Here is a 19695-nt window from a genome sequence, read left to right as displayed (position 1 = left end):
CATCGATCCGTTAAAAACATTCCACCCTGTCACTAAGAGGCACTTCCAACAACTTTTGGGTCATTTAAATTGGTACCGGCATTATGTTGAACCCAGTGATTTGACACTCCTCACTAAATTGCAGCGGCAGATCCGTGATAAGTCTTAAAAGTCCACGCCCTGGACGAAAAAAGATCAACAAAATCTGCTTCGCTTGCTAACTACGGTTAAAGATACACAACTCCATGGTATCGATCTGAGTGAATCACTAACCGTAACCCTTGGGTTCACCACAAATCACGTGTGGGCTGTCGTGCACAATCCTCGCGATGAGCTAGTATACACGGCCCATAGAACGCTTCAAGCGGCACAACATCGATATGGGACCATAGGAAAAATCCTCCTAGCCGAACAACTGGTGGAGCCATTAGCAAGGGGGCACGGGACGTTACGCACTCCCGGTGCCACATTGTTACCCTTGCTGGACGCGGGAAAAATCGACCCACATTTTCAAGGGGAGTCTAAGACCTGGATTACGCTAGTACTTACCCACCATTATAATTGGCATTGTTGGAGGTTGGAAGACACGGTACCTGATCCAAGCCCAGAAGATGAGGAAAAGGTTCCTACACTGTATGGAACTTCTGCACCAGCGTGGATGGCTTCAGATGGAACCTCCCAACATGGCGGAGGTTATGGGTACTATTGCAAGGCTTGTCACAATAAGGAAATATTCCAAGCCGACCCAGATGAGTTAGTATGGATCTCAATACCTCACCCTCATCGGTCTCATCCACAAGTTCACAAAGGAACAGTTCAACGGTCGGGACAATATCCTAATACCTATTCTGTCCAATTGGAAGAGAAGCCCGATCGTCCTCCTATTATCATTCATCACAACTGGATGACTCGCCGTTCCGATGTTCACCCAGTATCCGTACAGTGAAACCAATTATGAGTCTCTTTTGTTTGTTTGTCCTGTTGTTCTCTTTTCTTTACAGGTTTGACCCCAGCAAAAGCGGTAATCCACAACAGCCTGATTGTGAGATTCATCAAGTACCAGACTGCAGTTTGTTCGAACCCATGGAGTGATGGTGGTGAAGGAGACACTGAGACGGCAAACGTCCATTTGCTCAGGACTTACTATGACACTGTTTTCCCTCATTTTATTAAGTGTTTTATTGACATTGTCTGTTAATAGGAGAGGATGGACCGACTACTAGACGAGGAAAGTTCCAAGCAGATGTTCTCCAATCAGACGATGATCAACGGTTGTTGTTATGTGTTCAAAGTTATTGTATTTTGTAGTTTGTTAAAAAGACCGGTCTACTAAGTTGTTTTGTTTATATATACTGGTTGTTTAAGCGTTGCTAGGTCAGTGAATCCCAAAGCAAAGATGCTGTGTGATGAGCTCATGTGTCTGAAATTCCAGTTGTGCCATCGGCAAGGGGGCATGTCACAACCCAGTGAGTTTGGTGCCTTGGCACGATGGAATTTTCTTGCCACATGAGAGCCTCTTGCACAGCGAGGGTTTTTGCTGCACAGAAGAACCTCGGTGCAAGAGAGTTCCCGCCAATTTGCAGCCTTCTTTGCAGGGTGCATTTCTTCTTTGCAGCACAAAAATGCACGGTGCAAAGAGTTCCTGCTATTCGAATGCAAATTTGTGTCCTGCTATTGGCCAGCTCTAAATTATTCACACGTAGCAGCTGGTAATTGGCCTGCTGGCCGTTTAAAAATTCGCTCGACTTCCGCCCAAGTCGAAAAACTTTGAGCACGCTGCAGAGTGCCTCTAAAGAGATCTGACTTGCGGCTAGCTGATCGGTAGACTGATCACCTATCGATCCTTCTTCCCGTCGCCGAGCGCAATCCCAGACGTACCCTTTTCCCGCCGGCTTGATTTACGGACGGATTCACTGGCTTGGGCCCCGCCAGCTGGAACAACTCATGTGGTTGTTCAGACGACCGGACCATCTGCGTCGCAACTACAGGTGGCGTAAGTAAACGTTTTTGCAACTATTAAACCTTGTCAGCCTCTCCATTCACTAGCCCGCCCTGACGAACGAGCAATTTCTAGATCACCTCGAGTCGGCTCTGGCCGTCCGAGACATAGTGCAGCGTCAACATGTTTTTCAACAAGCCAGAGTCTTAGAGGTAGGCTATGCTGGCCAAAAGGTGAGTATGGCTAATACACCAAGTGGTCTGTTGGTTCTAAGTATCCCCTAGTTCAGGGGTGTCAAATGCACCCACGTCCCAGGCCAGATCTGGATCATGGGGAGCTTCTCCTTGACTGGATCTGTTGGGCTAGGACCAGGGCTGGTTGTTAGGGGACTAGGTTGTGGGCAGTCTAGCACAGGAATTGGGTCTCTGAGGGAGGGATGAGGGTCAGTTCTGGCTAATTAGCAGACCTGGAGGGAGAATCTGAAGCAGTATCTATAATACAAGCCAGGGTCAGAATCCAAAAAGTTAGATGCCATGCTACCAAGTCTGGAGGGGACACCCCACAGGTTGAAATCCAAACACAGAGCCAAAGACAGTGGTCAAGAAGCAGAACTCAGATTTACAGGTGAATTCCAAATCTTGAAGTCCAAGGAGAAGCTTATTGGCCAGGGTCAGGAGCCAGGAAAACCAGAGAGCTTGAGCGTCAGGAGGCTTGCCACAACAGACTAAGTCAGGACTGCTGAGTGGCCTGGAAACCCACAGCCTCAGATGGTACAAGATGGATAGGCAGTGCTCCCAGCAGCCAATCAAGAAGCTCACTTGTTTCTAAACTGTGGCAGAGTTTGGCAGCTACAGGTTTAATGCAGGTGTGGCTGCTGAGGTACTTGGACCAGGCTGGTCTGACTGATCAGTCCCTGGCACTGGTGGTGGCAGGGCAAGCCAAGGCTGTATCTGCACAACCCTTGCTCACCACCCGCTGTCAAAGTCTGTGTCCATCGGGGACATAAATTCTGTGACAGACCCCACCCCATTGCTTCCCAAACTCCAGTAGCCCTGCCATCTGCCAACTACACCATTTAATGGTTTTGCAGGCCGGATTCAAGCCTTGGGCCATATGTTTGATACCCCTTCCCTAAGCAGTCTCTATTACTGTAGTGTTGATGTTTTTGCTCAAAGAAGAAACTACAGCTGTCCACCCCATTCAAAAGCTAATGGAAAGGAAGCAATACTTTTACCTGCCTTTCTGCAGAATAAAACATATTTTGGAAGTGAGACAGGACAAGTTGGCAGAAAGACATCAAAATACACCTGTGTGCACCACGTGACTGGAAAATTTGGCCTATAAGTGAATGTTCATAACTCCCTCTTGAGGCAAGCAAGTATTCACCTAATTTAATCAAATCCAGATACAAGAAGGAGCAATTTATCTAAAAATCACAGATCAAGAACAACTGCTGCCCCATTGGAGCCAGTGGCAGCACCCTCACTGACTTAAAAGGGAATGGGATTGGGATTTAAATCAGTGTGAAAGCTGTAATGCACACAAACAGTTCCTGATTTCCACTCCCATATTCATGCCATTAGACAGATACCTTGGTTCAGTACAGCTGAAAAATAATATAGGCATTAGTCCACACTATACTGCCAAAAAAAATTTTCTCCTTGTTGTACTAGTTCAGCTCCTTTCACCAGTACGACTGAGGTAAAGTATTGGCTCCTTTGTAAACCATAAAATTTCCATCCAGTTATACTAAAGTTTTTCCTTAAGCAAAGCAAACATTAAAAATGTCTGAAATTGAAAAAAAGAAAGACTCTATAATTTAAAACTATTCTTTAATTTTTAAAAATCTCTCTTTCTGCATGTGGATAGTAACCTTGCTGCATAAGGCACCATGGAAGGATAGAGTCTGAACAGGTATGAAAAAGTAAGCCTTTAAAAATATCAAAATGCTGAAAGACGTTTAGTTCTGGTAACTCTACCAGATGCTGCTGTATAATACAGATGGGCTTGACTTGGCAGTTTCACTTCTGCACATTAAAATATCTATTCTTTCCACAGTAGAATTTGGCTGTACTTTCATCTTTGGTATATAGCTTTTACTACAACCCCCCATTAAACTGTGGGAGAATTTTTATGGCCTCGGGCATATGAAAATTCACACTAGTTCTAACTATGTAGATACCAACCACACTGCAATATGGGCAGCTGACTGTGTCACATCAGAAAGCACTTTCAGACTTTTCCAGAAAACTATCATAAACTATGGTCAAAGGAGGTCCTCAAGTGGATATACTGGTTCCAACCCAAGTTCTGACACAGTCTTGAGCCACTCACTCTATACCTTGGCTCCTTGCAAAAAAATGACTGTGCCTGACCAAACAGCACTGAGGTTAGGGACAGGAATAGTGCTACCTTCCCCTGATGCAGCTGCTACACCTTCTAATACCCATTGGTAAAATAAATAAATAAATAGATCTTCCATGCCTGCCACCAGCTCTAACATTTTAATCATTATTCAGATGATCAGCTACAGACAGCTTTGCAATTTTTTCTCATGTCTTACTAATCCACTCTCAAAGTGTAAGCAGCATGAGGAATATTTGGAACAGTCAGCATGGATTCACCAAGGGCAAGTCATACCTGACCAACCCGACTGCTTTCTACGATGAGATGACTGGTTCTGTGGATGTGGGAAGAACAGTGGACACGATATACCTGGACTTTAGTTAGGCTTTTGATACAGTCTCCCACAACATTCTCGCAAGCAAGCTAAGGAAGTATAGGTTGGATGAACAGACTGTAAGGCAGATAGAAAAATGGCTGGATCATCAGGCTCAGAGGGTAGTTATGAATGGCTCAATGTCTAGCTGAGAGCCAGTGTCAAGTGGAGTGCCCCAGGGGTTGGTCCTGGGGCCAGTTTTGTTCAATGTCTTCATCAACAGCCTGAAAGATGGGATAGAGTTTTCCCTCAGCAAGTTTACAGATGACGCCAGTCTTGGGGAGTAATAGCTACGCTGGAAGGTAGGGCTAAGATTCAGAGAGACCTTAATAAATTGGAGGACTGGGCCAAAAGAAATCTCATGAGGTTCAACAAGGACAAGTGCAAAATCCTTCACTTAGGATGGTACAATCCCATGCACCAGTACAGGCTGGGGATAGACTGGCTAAGCAGCAGCTCTGCAGAAAAGGACCCAGGGGTTACAGTGGACAATAAGCTGAATATGAGCCAGCAGTGTGCTCTTGTTGTGAAGAAGGCTAATGGCATACTGGGCTGTATTAGTAGGAGTGTTGCCAGCAGATCAAGGGAAGTTTGGAGGAAGTCCAGCAGAGGGCAATGAAAATAGTTCAGGGGCTGGGGGACATGACTTATGAGCAGAGGCTGAAGGAACTGGGTAACTACCTGAGGGATGGTTACAAAGAGGATGGAGCTAGACTGTTCTCAGTGGTGGCAGATGACAGTGTAGCAGGGCACTAAGGTGCCTGCTACTTGGAGAGCCAGGATAACTCCTCAGGTGCTGGTTGCTGAGGCAACTAGAGGGAACTAATGACCCACACCTGCCTAGCCAGCTGACAAGAAGGGGCAGGGCCTGGTTCCTATATAAATCACAGGCAGGAGGCCGGGAGGCAGTTCCCTGCTGGCAGACAAGGAGGAAGGAGCCCTGCCGGAGCGAGCAGAGGGAAGAGCCCTGAATGCATCAGCCATTGAGACTGGTAAAGGATGGAGCACCCTAGGGGTGACTGGATGAATGTTATAGCAAGATGGCTGGAGTTTCTGTTGTAGCCCAGGGGCTTGTGTTTCGTTTGCTGTTTGTGACCGGCGGTCTGGGTGAGGCTAAGAGGGGATGGAGGAGGACTCATAGGGGACTCACAGCAGTGTGGGGACCCCAGCGCCAATGAGGGCGCAGCATTCGGGGTACACTGACCCCAGCCCCAGTGAGAGGGGGCAGCGAGAAGCCCCAGTGAGAGGGGGCCGCAGTTGTCAGGTGCCAGAGAGGGCACAGAGCAAGAGAGGGCTGCGGAGAGCCCGAGCACCAGAGAGGGCCGCGGAGAGTGAGACTGAACAACGTCAGTTACATCTCCAAGGCTTGGGGTGTGGTACAGGGGTGGTTGGAGCCACGCATAGCCCATAAGGCTGGGGTGTACAGAACACCCAATACAGGAGAGGAACTAGTGATAACAGGAAAACCGTGGACAAGAGGACGAAAGGCAGCCTCCCTATAAAATAGATATTAGATCAAAGTCATGGTGGGCAAGAATTGGAGGGTGCTAGTCGGCAGCTTGGCACGGTAAAGGAGGCAGCAGGGGAGAGCATGGCGACCCTGACCGGCCTCCTGTTACAGACAGAACAAGGATCAATGGTCTCAAGTTGCAGCAATGGAAGTTTAGGTTAAATATCAGGAAAAACTCTCTCACGAGGAGAGTAGTAAAACACTGAATCAGGTTACCCAGAGAGGTGGCGAAATCTCCATCCTTGGAGGTTTTTAAGAGTAGGCTAGACAAAGTACTCTCAATCGCTGTTTTTCACCCAAGGATCACTGTATCCACTAAATTTATGAAAGCTTTAAAATTCAGCCTTTTGCTATTCACAAACAAGCATATTTTACTTGCTGGTCCTGAAGGATCATCTGTAAGGATAATTTATCATCCTCCAGGTACCGTGGGTTCAGGAGTGTCCCTAGTATTCAACCTAAATTTGGTGACTGCTGCATCTGAGAGGGAATGCAGTCATTTACTGACAGGTGGAAGTTAATCAGAAGGAGAAAAAGCTTTTGCTGCCTTCAAACTGCTTCAGTTCACAGGTGAGTCAAATCAGCATAAAGCAGCACAGTACAAATAAATGGAGGAAATTCAAGACCAGCCCTTGGACCGACCTGCCCCTTTTCATCTGGCTTGTGAAGCTAAGAGCAGCCTGATCTCTTATGATGAACCGGCTGTTACCAAGGAGAACCTACATTCAGGCATCCTAGCCCTATATCTGCTTCCAAAAGAACACATCATTTAACAAGGATTTGTTTTCTTTCTAGAAGTTTAGGTTTTTCTCTCATATGGTCTCCTGTGAATGAAAATAGATTATTTCAGGTGTGTGCCATGCTATTTTCATAAAAAAGTATTTTACTGCCAAGTTGCTGAGCAGCAGCCCCCAGCTCTGGAGTATTTTCTCACACGTTTGCATACAACTGAAAGCTATTCACATCTCTCTTTCCCCCATCCCTCCCGGCCAACTTTAAACTTTAAAAGATTCCCCTCCAAATAAGAGTTCTGTTTTCTCTGGAATTGGCACTGTGCGCTACTTGTTATCCCAAGTGATCTGCAGAGCTTGCACAAGCCTGGCATTGTGATCTTACAAAGTAAATGACATTATGCCATCTTGCCTATCTGTGATGTACAGGAGTTACTGGAATACACAGGTACAGAAAAATTCTGACAAGGCGCGTCTATACAAGATACTACTGTGCAGTGGTTCCTGCACCTTTATTTAGTATCTGTATAATCAAAGTACTAAATAAAGCCGCAGTAACTGGAGCTACTGTACAGTTGCGCTGGCAAACACCTTTTAAGTGCACAGTAGCCTAATAATAGTAAACCTTACTGTTTGTGCTGCGACACACTACTGGTAATTTGGCTACTGCGCAGTCAGCATCTTGTGTGTGTACACACACACACACACACACACACACACACCCCCCCAGAAACAGTACCTACCTACAGGCCTCTTAGATGTATAGTTGTGTATTCTCCTGGGCAAAGGGTATTTGCCAAATCCCATTTGATACATACAAAATGCTAAAACAAAAGGGTACCTTTCTTCTCTTGCAGGATTTCAAATCTAGCTGACACATAACGATGCTGTTTCTTAATCTTGATATTCAGTTCCTTGTAACCCAAGGACAACCATAGAAATCTAGGTGGGAAAGCATTCAGTGAACGTATAATTATTTTGTGGCTTTTTGTTACATCCCCTGATATGAAGGGGATTTACTTACGTCCCCTTATATTAAGTACTACAGTTTATTAGGCCCTGCACAGATGTGCTGTGTCCCAGGGTGATGGGGGAAAAGAGGTGGAGACCCCTTCTCTGGCACCAGGGCCGCAGCAGAGAAGCCCCGCAGCACCAGGAAAAAAACCCTAGTAACCCTGCAAGGGGGAAATACTTACCCCTGGCAGGCATTCTGAACAGGGAGCAGCAGCAGACAGACAAACTGCCCAGGTAGCTCACAAGCCACTTGTTTATACAGTCAGGACCAGCGCAAGGCAGTGACATCATCAAGGGACCCCGGGCAGCTCCGGTAAGAGCCAGAGGCAGACAGAACGCTGGGGGTGCACCAGCTGAGAGGCAGCTGGGCGCAGTGATGTACCATGGGTCTCTGGCGCCTGGGGGCCAATGCTTACATTTGCAACCCACCCCTGTCCTTCTCATAGCAATACTTAAAGTTTCCTGCCCCGGCCCTGTTTGGTTACCTGTTTCAGCTGGGAAGGAAATGAAAGTCCTGGCAAACCGAACGCAGGGGGATGGGTGGTGGCTGGAATTTCTGACCAGAACAGGTAACTAAACATCCAGCTCATGGGGCGGGTGGGCAGATTACACAACAAATGCAGCCGCCACTGTCAGCTCTGCAGGACCCCCTGCAGTCGCAGGTTTTGCAGATAGGATGGGCCAGCCCTGGTCACATTGCACGATACAAACTCTGAAGGGCCCAACCAGCACCCACCCCAGGCCAACGCCCAGGGGCCATGGCCCCCTCTTCACCCCCTCCATCGGTCCACCACTGGCTGGGAACTCCCCCTGGCGTGGTTGGAGCCTCTCATTTGAGGGACCCAGGACAGGGCCCTGAAAAGGGATACACTCCACAGCCCAGAGGGTGAACTGAGCCCAGACCGGGAAGGATGCCGAGGGACAAATCATCACAGCACACACAGGACGCATGAGTGGGGAGACAACACTGTACCTTCCCAGCACCTTGATTCTTTTCTTATACTTTTGAGTTGGCACTAAGGGCAGGAGGTAATCGATCACTCTTCCCTGGAGCCGAGGATCGAGGGGCCTCCGGAGACTCCAGGCTAGGACATGTGAAGTCAAGCAGGCCACAATCTGGCCCATCAATATACAGTCCCCAGGCACGGGACTTAGTCCCAGTCCCAGGGACAGGCATAACCCAGGCCCACCTTAACAGGTCCAAAATATAGGATCCCTGCATGCAAGGTGGTGTGCTAATTCAACACTGCATTCAGGTTTCTGTACTAGAAGCACGGGTCAGGGTCACGGCAACAGGCCTGATGACCGAAGTATACAGTCTGACTAACATCCAGCTGAACACCACTGGCTGGTGCATGGAAGGGGTGTAGGGGAGGTGAAGCCCCAGGAACATCTGCTGGTGACATCTCCCAGCAAAATCCCAACTCCGAGGGAGCCTCCCACTCTTGAAGAGAACAACTAGTTGTGGCAGGCGAGTATCGGGGTCTCCCTGAGGAGATGATGCAATAACAGCGATAGTGCCCGAAGGAAACTGGAGGCGGGATAGGAACAGCCAGTCCCTAGTGGCATGAGAGCAACTACTCAAAACCTGGCGGGTACATGCTGTTTGAAGCTATACAAACATCTTTAAAGTGGTCCAAACAGTGAGTGTATAAACATGTACAGCCAAAGAAACACTTGAAAAATAGCCCAAATGCTTCCTGAAATGCCTGCATACTCCAGTGGTCCTTTGGCATCCCACAGTGTATCACTCCCCCCTCTACCCACAATGCAGGGGTGGGAGAGAACAGGCTGGATAGCCAGTGAGCTCACTCCTGGGCACTCAGCTTGTGAATCTTTGGAGAACAGACAGCAAGATGCATGCAGTGATTCCTGCTCTCCCACCCCCAGCTGAGGAACAGTGCCATTGGACGCCTTCACTACTATTATGAAGTGCTCCCAGAGAAGTAAAGTTTGCATGGCACCTATATTCAACGGTCTCCAGAATACAGAGCATTTCAACTGTAAATTTGTCCAGAACCTTAAGTGAACTGTCCATAAAAGCCACAAGGCTATAGTCATGGTTATGCATGATACACTGCACATCTTTCTTTAGCGTCCTTCAGTATAGAGTATTATTAGTAATTTTTGCTATCTTTTGAATAGGTCTGTATATTACCCAAGCAAAGCTGTGATGGTGGGAGCCAAATCTTCCATAATAAGACAACATATAAATTAGAGGTTGTGAGAGATTGATGGCATGCTGCCTAGAACTGAGTTGTCTCTCTGCTGGAATTGGTTGTGTTCTGTCTCTAGGAAAAATCACCTGCCATGCCTTGATGTTAGAGAGCGAGGTGCCAAAACAGTTTTGGGAGACAAAAGGATCAGTTAAAGGGCTCAAGAGATGGGCTTATCTTTGTAGGGATCCACCATCCCCATACCTTGCCCTAAGCACACCAGGTGTTCCAGGTGTGTTACTACTTGCCTATGAAACTGAGCGCTCCAGTCTCAGTCTTATGGACTCCTCTGCCAAGGGGTCCTCCTCTAAGTCGGCTGCTTGTCCCGTTTTTGCTTGCACAGGTCCCAAGGCAGTCACTTCTTAGTTCTAATTCTGCCCTTAACCTTCAGGGTTGGGACAGACTTACCCCTCCCTGTAGTGTAATCTCATCGATATCTCTTTTCTCCTCTAGGATTCCAAAGAGGTTATCTTCACTCCTCAGGACTGAACTCACCAATGAAGCAGTCTCCTCTATCTCTTTGCTGGTTCTCACCAGGTAAGTTGGGGTCCGGGGCTTTCCTCCAAGCCCCAGGGTCAGTTCCTCCTCTCGTTGGTTCTCACCACCTTCTCTGTCTTCTCCCTGGTCCCCTTTTCTTCTGTCCAACCTCAGACACTCTCTCAGTGTCCCCTTAAATGTCCCCTCTTGGCCGGCTGGGCTCGCTATGGCAGCATGCGATTCACTGCCTTTCTGACCCAGCTATCTCCCCTTTAACTTTTTGGCGCAGCTCTTTTCTTTTCCTTTGGCAGTGTCGTTTTCCCTATCCTGGGCTCGAACGGAGGCAGCTGGGTTTGCTGCAGCAGCCTTTGAACTGCCACAGGCCCCACTGGTTCCCTTAGTCAGGGTGCAACATCCTTCCCTCCCTGGCTCACTGTGGTTTCCTCAGCATCTTCCAGTAAGTTTCTTTTCTTTGTTCTAACACTCGTGTTCATGTGGCAGGGTGCTTCAGTCACCCTGTCACAGAGATACACCAATATATCGGATCATATCATATCAGCACCAATAAAAGGAAAACTGATGTTATTGGCAATCAGCTTTTTTTGGCCGATGTGGTTTGGCTGATAATGTCACCAATAAATGCCATGTGCATGCGCACAGATGTAGCATGCATGTGACCAGGAATGCAGCCTGACAGCTTGGAGAGCAGCATCCGGCCGGTAAGTCTGTGGGGGAAAGGGGTGTGGGGGAGGGAAGGAGCATGGGGGTGCCGATTGAGGCCCCTGCAGTAAGGGAGGGAATGGGGAAGAGGCAGGGGCAGACACTGCACAGCCAGGGCAGGGCAGGGCAGGGCACAGAACAGAGCTGCAGGTGGCTCATCTGGGGCGCAGGGGGGCAGAAAGGGGGGGTGACTCCCTGCTGTTGCGCGCACATGCCCCCAGGGACACATGGCGGTCATGTGCCTCCCACATTTGTGTGCAGGGGCAAGGGTGGGCTGCCCACTCTGGGCTCGGAGCCAGGGACTACGCCAGCTTCTTCCTGGCAGGGGTCTGGGCCAGGGATGCACTCTGGGTAGGGAGGAGAGGGGTGGGGCAGGCAGTGGTGATACTGGGAGGGGGAGCTATGACAAAGTTTGGGGTGGCTGTAGCCCACCCTGTAGCCCCCGCCTCCCAGCATCGCCTCTGCTCACCCTGCCCCCACCCACTCTGAGCACAGCCCTGACTGGGCCCCCCACCAGGAAGAAGCCAGGATAGCCCCCAGCCCTGAGCCTGCAGAGGGCAGCCTGCCCTCGCTCCATGAACAAATCCAGGGGGCACATGCTCCCCATGCCTCGCCCGAGGGTACGCACAGTGGTGGGAGCTGCCCCCCAGTGAGCCACCCAGGGCTCCATCCCAGCTGGGCAGCGCCTACCCCTGTCCCTGACCCTCCCTCACCACGGGGGCCTCAATCTTCGCCCCCCACACACCCCTTCCTTCCCCGCAACAGACTTAGCAGCCAGATGCTGTTCTCCAAGCTGCCGGGCTGCATATTGGCTATCAGATCAGTATTGGCCAACATGGCTGGGTAATAATCAGCCATCGGTATCAGCCAAAAAAAACTTTATCGGTGCACCCCTAATATATATAATTCTCAGACCTCAAATAGGTTTTCTGTTCTGAGAAACAGCTAAAATGTCACTCTTACTTTTCTGTTATATACCAGAGCAAAATGAATCTTTTCACTATAGACACAGGAAGTGCATTGCTTGTTTTCAAGAACATCTGCCTGTCCCATCAGGTCTGTCTGGTTGCCACACAGAGGGAAGGATGGTCTTGTGGTTGAAAGAATGGATTAGGACACAGGAGAAGTGAGTTAAATTCTTGACTCAGCAGCAGACTTTCTATACAAACTTGGTCTTAACCTGTCTTGTCTCAGGTCCCTCTCAGATAAATGAGGATAACATTCTATTTTGCATGGATATTATGAGGATATATCCATTATTGCAAATTTATAGATACGACAGTGATAAGGACTATTAAGTACCATACAGATAACAGAGTACTCTGTTTACTGTTTCAATATTTACCTCCACTGAGTAAGCCATTAGCATGCCAGCAGAAAAGCCTTTGCCTGGTAAATATAAAGTGCAATTCGTCTCATCACTGGAACCATTCACTGTGTTTATGTTTTTCTTTAACTGACATGAGTAGAAAAATGGTTACAGTAGCAGAAAATTCTGCTTATTTGCCCAAGTGTTGGATAATGTCTATTTTCTTGTCTACATTTCCAGTTTTTAGGCAGCCACGGAAGTTAAACATCTGCTCCAAGTTTTTGGCACCCATGCTTATTTGATTATTCAGCATGTGGTTTCCTTTCACATGCATCTCACACATGGTACTGTGTGGTTAAATCACAGGCATTTAAGATTTCTTGACCTTCTTTCTTATAATTCTGCCTCTTCTGCTACTTTGCAAGTTCCTATGGCTTTTTGTAATGTTCAAAGTCTCTCTGCAAAAGCTTAGAGACCTCATCAATACAGTCCACTAGCTGTTTATCCCTAATCAAGGAAACTCTTAGGGCAGGGTACACAACCATTTTACTGCTCCTAGGCTGGACCTTGTGACCCCATCCCCTGCCACAAGCAGAAAATATCTACCTTCCCAGAGAACTCACATTTCCTGTACTTACCCTTTGTCATACCAGACCATGAGCGGTCAGGTATGCAGGTCACCTAGGGCCAGAAAAAACAATCAAGATCCAAAAGAAGCATGCAGAGTCCAAATGTAGGGAAGCCAGAAGTCAAAAGATTTGTCCGAGAAGCCAAGTCAGAGATCCAGAGGGTCAAGCAGAACACAGCGTCAGGAAACTAGCTGGTCAGGTATCTGGGCCATCAAACCAGAGTCAGGTCAGGGACCCAAAGGGTCAAGTAAAACTCAGGGTCCATAGGCAAGCTAGTTGGAAAGCCAGAAGGTATGTGACTAGGCCCAAATGGATGGTTCTGGCCACCTGTGTCTGCCTCAGTGCTTCCTCTGCTGAGGAAGTGGCAGACCAGAATGAGCAGCTGCACCAGTAGACCAAGGCCCCAGGTTCAAGGGAAAGGCCTGACACTGTTTGCTACAGATACCCAGCCTGTCTGCCACAAGGGGAAGTGCAGGCATGAGAGCAGAGCAAAGAGGGTTTTGAAGGAGGCTGCTGAGGGAAGGGGAGGGGAAGGGAGGCTTGGCAAAACTGCAATTCCCCTATGTCACCCTGGGCTAGGTCAGACATTTCCAAATCCAATCCAACATCTTCATGGGCCAGACCCAGCCCACAGGCTGTAGGTTGCCAACCCCATCTTAAGGGACAAAAATAGCAAAACTAACTCTTGAGCCTCCAATATGACATCCTTCAGTACTTGTGCGTGTCTTCTGCTAAGGGAAAGACTAAGGGATCTGGGACTGTTCAGCCTGGGGAAGAGAAGACTAAGGAGGGGCTTGGTGGCCATCTATAAGTATGTAAAGGGTGAATATGGGGAGCTGGGATAAAAACTGTTCACTAGGGTGCCCCAGTGGAGGAGTAGCAATGGCCATAAACTGTTAGAGCATGGTTACAACTTGGATGCAAGGAAGAACTTCTTTACAGTCAGGATGACCAGAATCTGGAATAGACTTCCCAAGGAGGTGGTGCAGCCCCCAACCTTGGAAGTCTTCAAGAAGAGACAGGACAGACACTTTTCTGGGATCATTCAATCTCAGAAGTATTCCTGCCCAGAGCAGGGGGGTTGGACTCAATGATCTTCCAAGGTCGCTTCCAGCCCTTAATTTATATGATTGTTCCTAGACTCTGGCTTTTGGAAAAGTCAAACAGGGTTAGAAGCCAGAAAACCAAAAGATCCGGAGAGACTTACCACAACAGATCTACAGACACAACTGCTGTCTAGCTTGCTGTCTGCTGCCATGAGTGGACCTAAATGGGGAGGCTGTTATACTCAGGAGCCAATCAGCAGGCCCTAAAATGGTCAGCTCTTTCATCAGCCAGGGTGGGGCTACCGGGTGAAGCCTCTGGCAGATTTGGCCAGCTGGACAATTACCCCTCTTAGGGTCTGTGGGTAGGGCTCCATGCAGTTATACAGCTGCACTATCCCAGTGGTTCTCAACCTTGTTAGACTGAAGACACCCCATGTAAAATGTCAGCTCTTAGTTTTTACTTGTTTTTTGACTACAGAAAGACAATAGGAGCAATTCTTCTGTTGCAAAGAACTCAGGAAGACCACAACAGGGCAGAATGTTTTTGACAGTATAGATTCCTATTTGAAATCTCTGGGTTTATCATGTGAATCATGTCTGCACACTTAACAGTGCTATCATTGTATGACACCCTGTGGCACCCTTAAAAGGATCCCAAAGCACCCCAGGGTGCAATGCCCCCCTGGCTGAGAAGCACTGCACTATCCTAACACTGCCCGTGGTTCTATTAAAATAATAGCCAGATACTTCAAATAGAACTGAGACCTTATTGTGCTAAGACATATACAAGCAAATACAGAGAGATGGTCCCTGCAAGCACTTAAAATCTAAGGGAGACAAAAGAAATGAGTGTGGAGACAGCAAATCAGATTCCTTCACATTTCATATACATACCTAAATTTGCATTTGTCTGATAATTATAAAAATAAAAAGAGGTAAATACCAACTGTACCATTGATTCCTCAAGCCACTGGAACTTCAACTATTTTATCATTTTATCAAATTCTGTAATACTCATGAGTGACAGCTGAAAACTACTGAAAATGTCTGAGGCCTGGATAGAAGCCAATTTAAAAAATCATGTTCCTATTAGTGTTCATTGTCTACATATATGCAACTACATAAAGCCAAAATCTCTACTAAAAATGTATTGAGGCAGCTACTTCAGGCTATGCTAAAATTTTAAATGAGGCACATGTTTCAAGCTGCCCAGTGCTTGCATGACATATGTGACAGGCCTATAGATAGAACTGTATGAATGTCTACTAGTCCAGAGATGTATTCCTTTACTAGTATCTGGCCCATGAACACTTCTCACAATCCAAACAGTAGAAATGGGGGGAAAAGCTAGTGAGTGATTTGTATTTATAGAAATGAGAGAAGGAAGAAAGCCTACCATAGGTAAAAAAAAAAAAACAACCCAGCTAAAGCAGCAGCATAAAAGACAGAAGGAACATGGGGCACCTATACACGTGCTTGATCCCTGCTCTGATGTGTTCTAGGTCTAATTAGAATGCGTCAGATCAGACTCAATTAATCGAGTTTGTTGGAGCATGCTAATTAGCATACTCCAGCAGCCTCGGCATTACATGTATTCAGTGTCATTGAATGAGCTTTAGTTAAAGCAGGCCATCCATCATTTCAAAGCATGGGATGCTGCATACATGAGATGCTGCAGTCGCTTTAATTAAAGCGGCTTCCGAGAGCTGCTCTAATTAAAGTGTCCACCCTAAGCTCCTCCTCCTCCAACATCTCAAAAAGCATCAATGTAAAGTGCTGAGGAGGAGCACCTTTGGGGTGCTTGCCACATGACAGGGGCTGCAGTAGGCTGGGACAAAGCCAGCAGAGAAGGCAGCCAAGCAAAGCCCCAGAATGTCATTCTAATGGGGGAGGTGTGTGGCAGAGCACCTTTGGGGGTGCTCGCCACTTGAGGGCTTTCACAGGCTCTGAAGGGAGCCTGCTTTGGAGGAGCAGCAGTGGAAAACTCCCCCAGGAACTATTTTAAGGGGGAAGGTATGTGGCAGGGCACTGTTGGTGCCTGCCACTTTAAAAGCGCAGCCAAGCAGCCAACAGGTGCTAGATTGCGGCAGCCATTTTAAATCTCTGGCTGCCTATATAAACAGAGCAGTTTGCTGCTGGAAGGCTAGGTAGTAACATGGCCTGGCTGCAAGGCTGCATGCAACATCCTGGAGATAAGGGCAGGAGCTGTAGGAGATGGTTTGGAGGCTCCTGTTCCTGGGCATGCCCTAAAACTACACCCTGTCAGGAGTGAGTGGCCTGGTGGGGCCCGCAGTGGCGCAGGTGCCCCCGGGAAATGGCAGGCCAGTAACCACCCCAGTGAAAGATGAGTAGGGGCACCTTAACCCCAGCCCTCACCTTCAGGTGGGTCACATAACATCGGAGGTAGTGAGGCCAGGCATAGCTGCAGCCACCGGAACCCTGTGGGGTGTAGAACCCCAAGGAAAGGTAGTTGGGGCCAGGCGCGGCTACGGCCACCTGAGCCCACCAGGGAGGGAAGCCCCATGGCCCCACTGAGGGGGCAGTATGGCGCCCCAGTGAGAGGGGTAGAGATGAGTAGCCCCAGTGAGGGGGGCGGCCCCAGTAAGGGGGGGGTGTGGAGCCCCAGTGAGGGGGCAGAAATGAGGACCCCAGTGAGGGGGCGGAAATGAGGAGCCCCAGTGCGGGGGGAGGAACCAGAAGGCTGGTTTGTTTGTATATAGAGAGCAGGCTTGTCCAACATATGGCCCGCAGGCCGCCATTTTCTGAGGCCCACGGTGCTGCGACACTGTTTACTTTTGTTCCCACCCCTTGTCCCTTCCCCAGCCCCTCAGCAGCTTCCTTATGGCTGTTGAAGGGCTAGGGAAGGCACAAGGTTCCCACACGCACCACGTCAGCTTGACGTTGCCGATGCAGTGTGTGTGGGAGGAGTAGCCATGTGCCTCTCAGGACAGAATGAGCTCAGCCAGAGTAGCGGGGGCTCAGCTGCACTTTCCCTCTACCTGCGCCAGTCAGTCCCGAGCAGCACACAGCTTCGCCACCACCTCTGCTGGCTGGTGCCAACCTCGGCAGGTCTGTCCCATCCAGAGCAGCATCCAGCTGAAGCCAGATTCCCACGTGTTGCTGGGGACGGGAGGAGGCCGGCCAGGTCAGCACCAGCCAGCAGAAGCGGCAGCAGAGCCATGTGCCGCTCGGGACTGACTGGTGCAGGCAGGGGGAAAATGCAGCTGAGGCCCTGCCACTCCAGTCAGGCTCGTCTCATCCCAAGCAGCACACAGCTCCGTTGCCTCTTCTGCTGGCCGGTGCAGACCTGGCCCACCTCCTCCCATCCCCAGCAGCACATGGGAAGCTGACTTCAGCTGCATGCTTGCTGCTTTTCCTGGCTGGTGCTGACCCAGCTGGGTTTGTCCCATTCGGAGCAGCATGCGGCTGAAGCTGGCTTCCCACAAGCTGCTGGGGACGGGAGGAGCCCGGCCGGGTCTGCATCAGGCAGCAGAAGCAGTGGCGGAGCCATGTGCTACTCAGGACAGGACGAGCCTGGCCAGAGCAGCAGGGGCTCAGCTGCATTTTCCCCTGCCTGCACCAGTCAGTCCCAAGTGGCATGTGGCTCCGCCGCTGCCTCTGCTGGCTGGTGCTGACCTGACCGTCCTCCTCCCGTCCCCAGCAGCATGTGGGAAGCCAGCACAGGGGGGGCCTCAGCAGGCGGGGTCCTGGCATGACCTCTGAGGGGCGAGGTGGTGGGAGCTGGTGTCTACCAGACTCTGCGCTCCAGGCTCGCAACACTGAGGCCACTGGGTCTGTGTGCGTGGGCAGCCAGGCACCATGGTGAGTGGGGCCGTGCGGGCGGGTGGGTGAGGGGCTGCGGTGCAGTGGCCGCCTTGCTCCAGCCCCCCTCAAGCAGTGCCGGCTCATGGGGCTGCACTGCTTGGGGGATGGAGATGTGGAGCTATTTCTCCCCTTCAGTCTCTGGGGCAGTAGCTGGCTGGATGCAGAATGGGTCCCTCCTGCCCCTGCCCACCAGCAGCTACCATGAACCTTGCAGTAACAGGCAGGTGCAGTAGGGCTACACAGGCAGGGTCTCTCTGGCCCAGGACGGAGGGTGTTTGAATATGGCTCGCCAGCCCACTGGGTGATAAAAAGTTCATGGTCCGGCCCCACATTCAAAAAGGTTGGACACCCCTGGTACAGATTATGTTTGTACAGAGCCCCGTATTTTTATATGTATAGAGTTGCCCCCAGAAGGGGCCAGGGCAAGCTTAGACCCATTTGGGTAATTGGCTGGCCACTACCTTGGTGAGGGTTGTGGGAGAGGCCCAAACAACAGTATGTCTGTCACCCAAGGTATGAACTAGGTAAAGCCTATGGCCTAAGGGGCGCACTCCAAGAGAGGGCAAGACAGTATGAGTTGTCGATGTGTGAAAGAGACCCTGTGAGAGGGGGTGGAGTGTGTGAGGCCCTAGTGAGAAGAGGGCAGTATGAATGCGTGTGACCCGAGGCCTGACAACGAGGCCTAAGCTTGGTCCAGCTGTAAGCCGGGAGCATTGTCATCTGGATGCCATCTGCGAGGCTTGGGCTGCAGTGTAGGGGAGGAACACAGATAGCGCCCCCTGGCATCAGGGACAGAATGAGCAGCCTCCCGTCTTAATTAATATCCTAATTAATTAACAACAAGGCATGGCAGGTGAGACAGGTGGGTGGTGTGCTCAAAGGCAGGTGGGGAAACTAGCACTGTGGCTAGTTGGGGAGCCCCACTTTGCCACAAGTGCATATACATATAGAATGACTATACTGACATCTCGCATATCTTGTGACACTGTCCCTACTGTCCAGCAATGAGTAAGAAGCTCATATAGGTGGGGAAGAAGCACAGGTTTCCCTCACTTGAACACTTCCACCCTCCCAGGGCTCTTGCCAGTGGCCAGATTGTCTATAGCCTTATTTAGATCCCGAACAGTGGAACTATCATCAAGCTCTTCAGACACAAACAAACTCTCCTTGAAGGCGCAGACAGAAGTGACAATTTTTGCCCGATCTGGCCATAGAAAGCAGTCTGTAGCAGGGGTTGGCTAAATATGGCCCACAGGCCGGATCCAGCCCACGAGGCCATTCTATCCGGCCCATGGGGCCCCCCCAAAAATGTAGAAAATTAATATTTCTCTGCCCTTGGTTCCTGTCAAAAATGACAGGACCAATGTACCAGCTTTATACCTGCAGGGAAGCTTTTCTCCATGCAGCTTTTCTCCATGACAGGAACCAAGGGCAGCAGGACCCAGGGGAAGCCTGGCAGACTCCCACAACAGTGGAGCCTGCCCAGCCCTGTCCCCTAGCCAGAAGCCCCAGCCAGGGTTTCTGGGCTGGGAGCATGTAGCTGCCCTGCGCGGGAAGCTCAGGTAAGCAGGGGGGGGGGGG

General features: G+C 49.7%; 1 protein-coding gene across 2 annotated transcripts in view; it reads right to left on the bottom strand.

Annotated features, from left to right (window-relative positions):
- Positions 1–19695, bottom strand: part of RAB31 (RAB31, member RAS oncogene family) — a 134484-nt gene that overhangs the window by 82509 nt on the left and 32280 nt on the right. For both annotated transcript variants that reach the window (XM_025215966.1, XM_025215967.1), the window contains one exon: positions 7720–7820. In XM_025215966.1, coding sequence (XP_025071751.1) covers positions 7720–7758 — 39 coding nt within the window. In that variant the 5' untranslated portion in view covers positions 7759–7820. The remainder of the gene's footprint in view (positions 1–7719; positions 7821–19695) is intronic.

This window comes from Alligator sinensis, unplaced genomic scaffold (genome assembly GCF_000455745.1).
Source record: "Alligator sinensis unplaced genomic scaffold, ASM45574v1 scaffold1201_1, whole genome shotgun sequence".
NCBI lineage: Eukaryota > Metazoa > Chordata > Crocodylia > Alligatoridae > Alligator > Alligator sinensis.
This window is presented reverse-complemented; position numbering and strand designations above follow the sequence as displayed.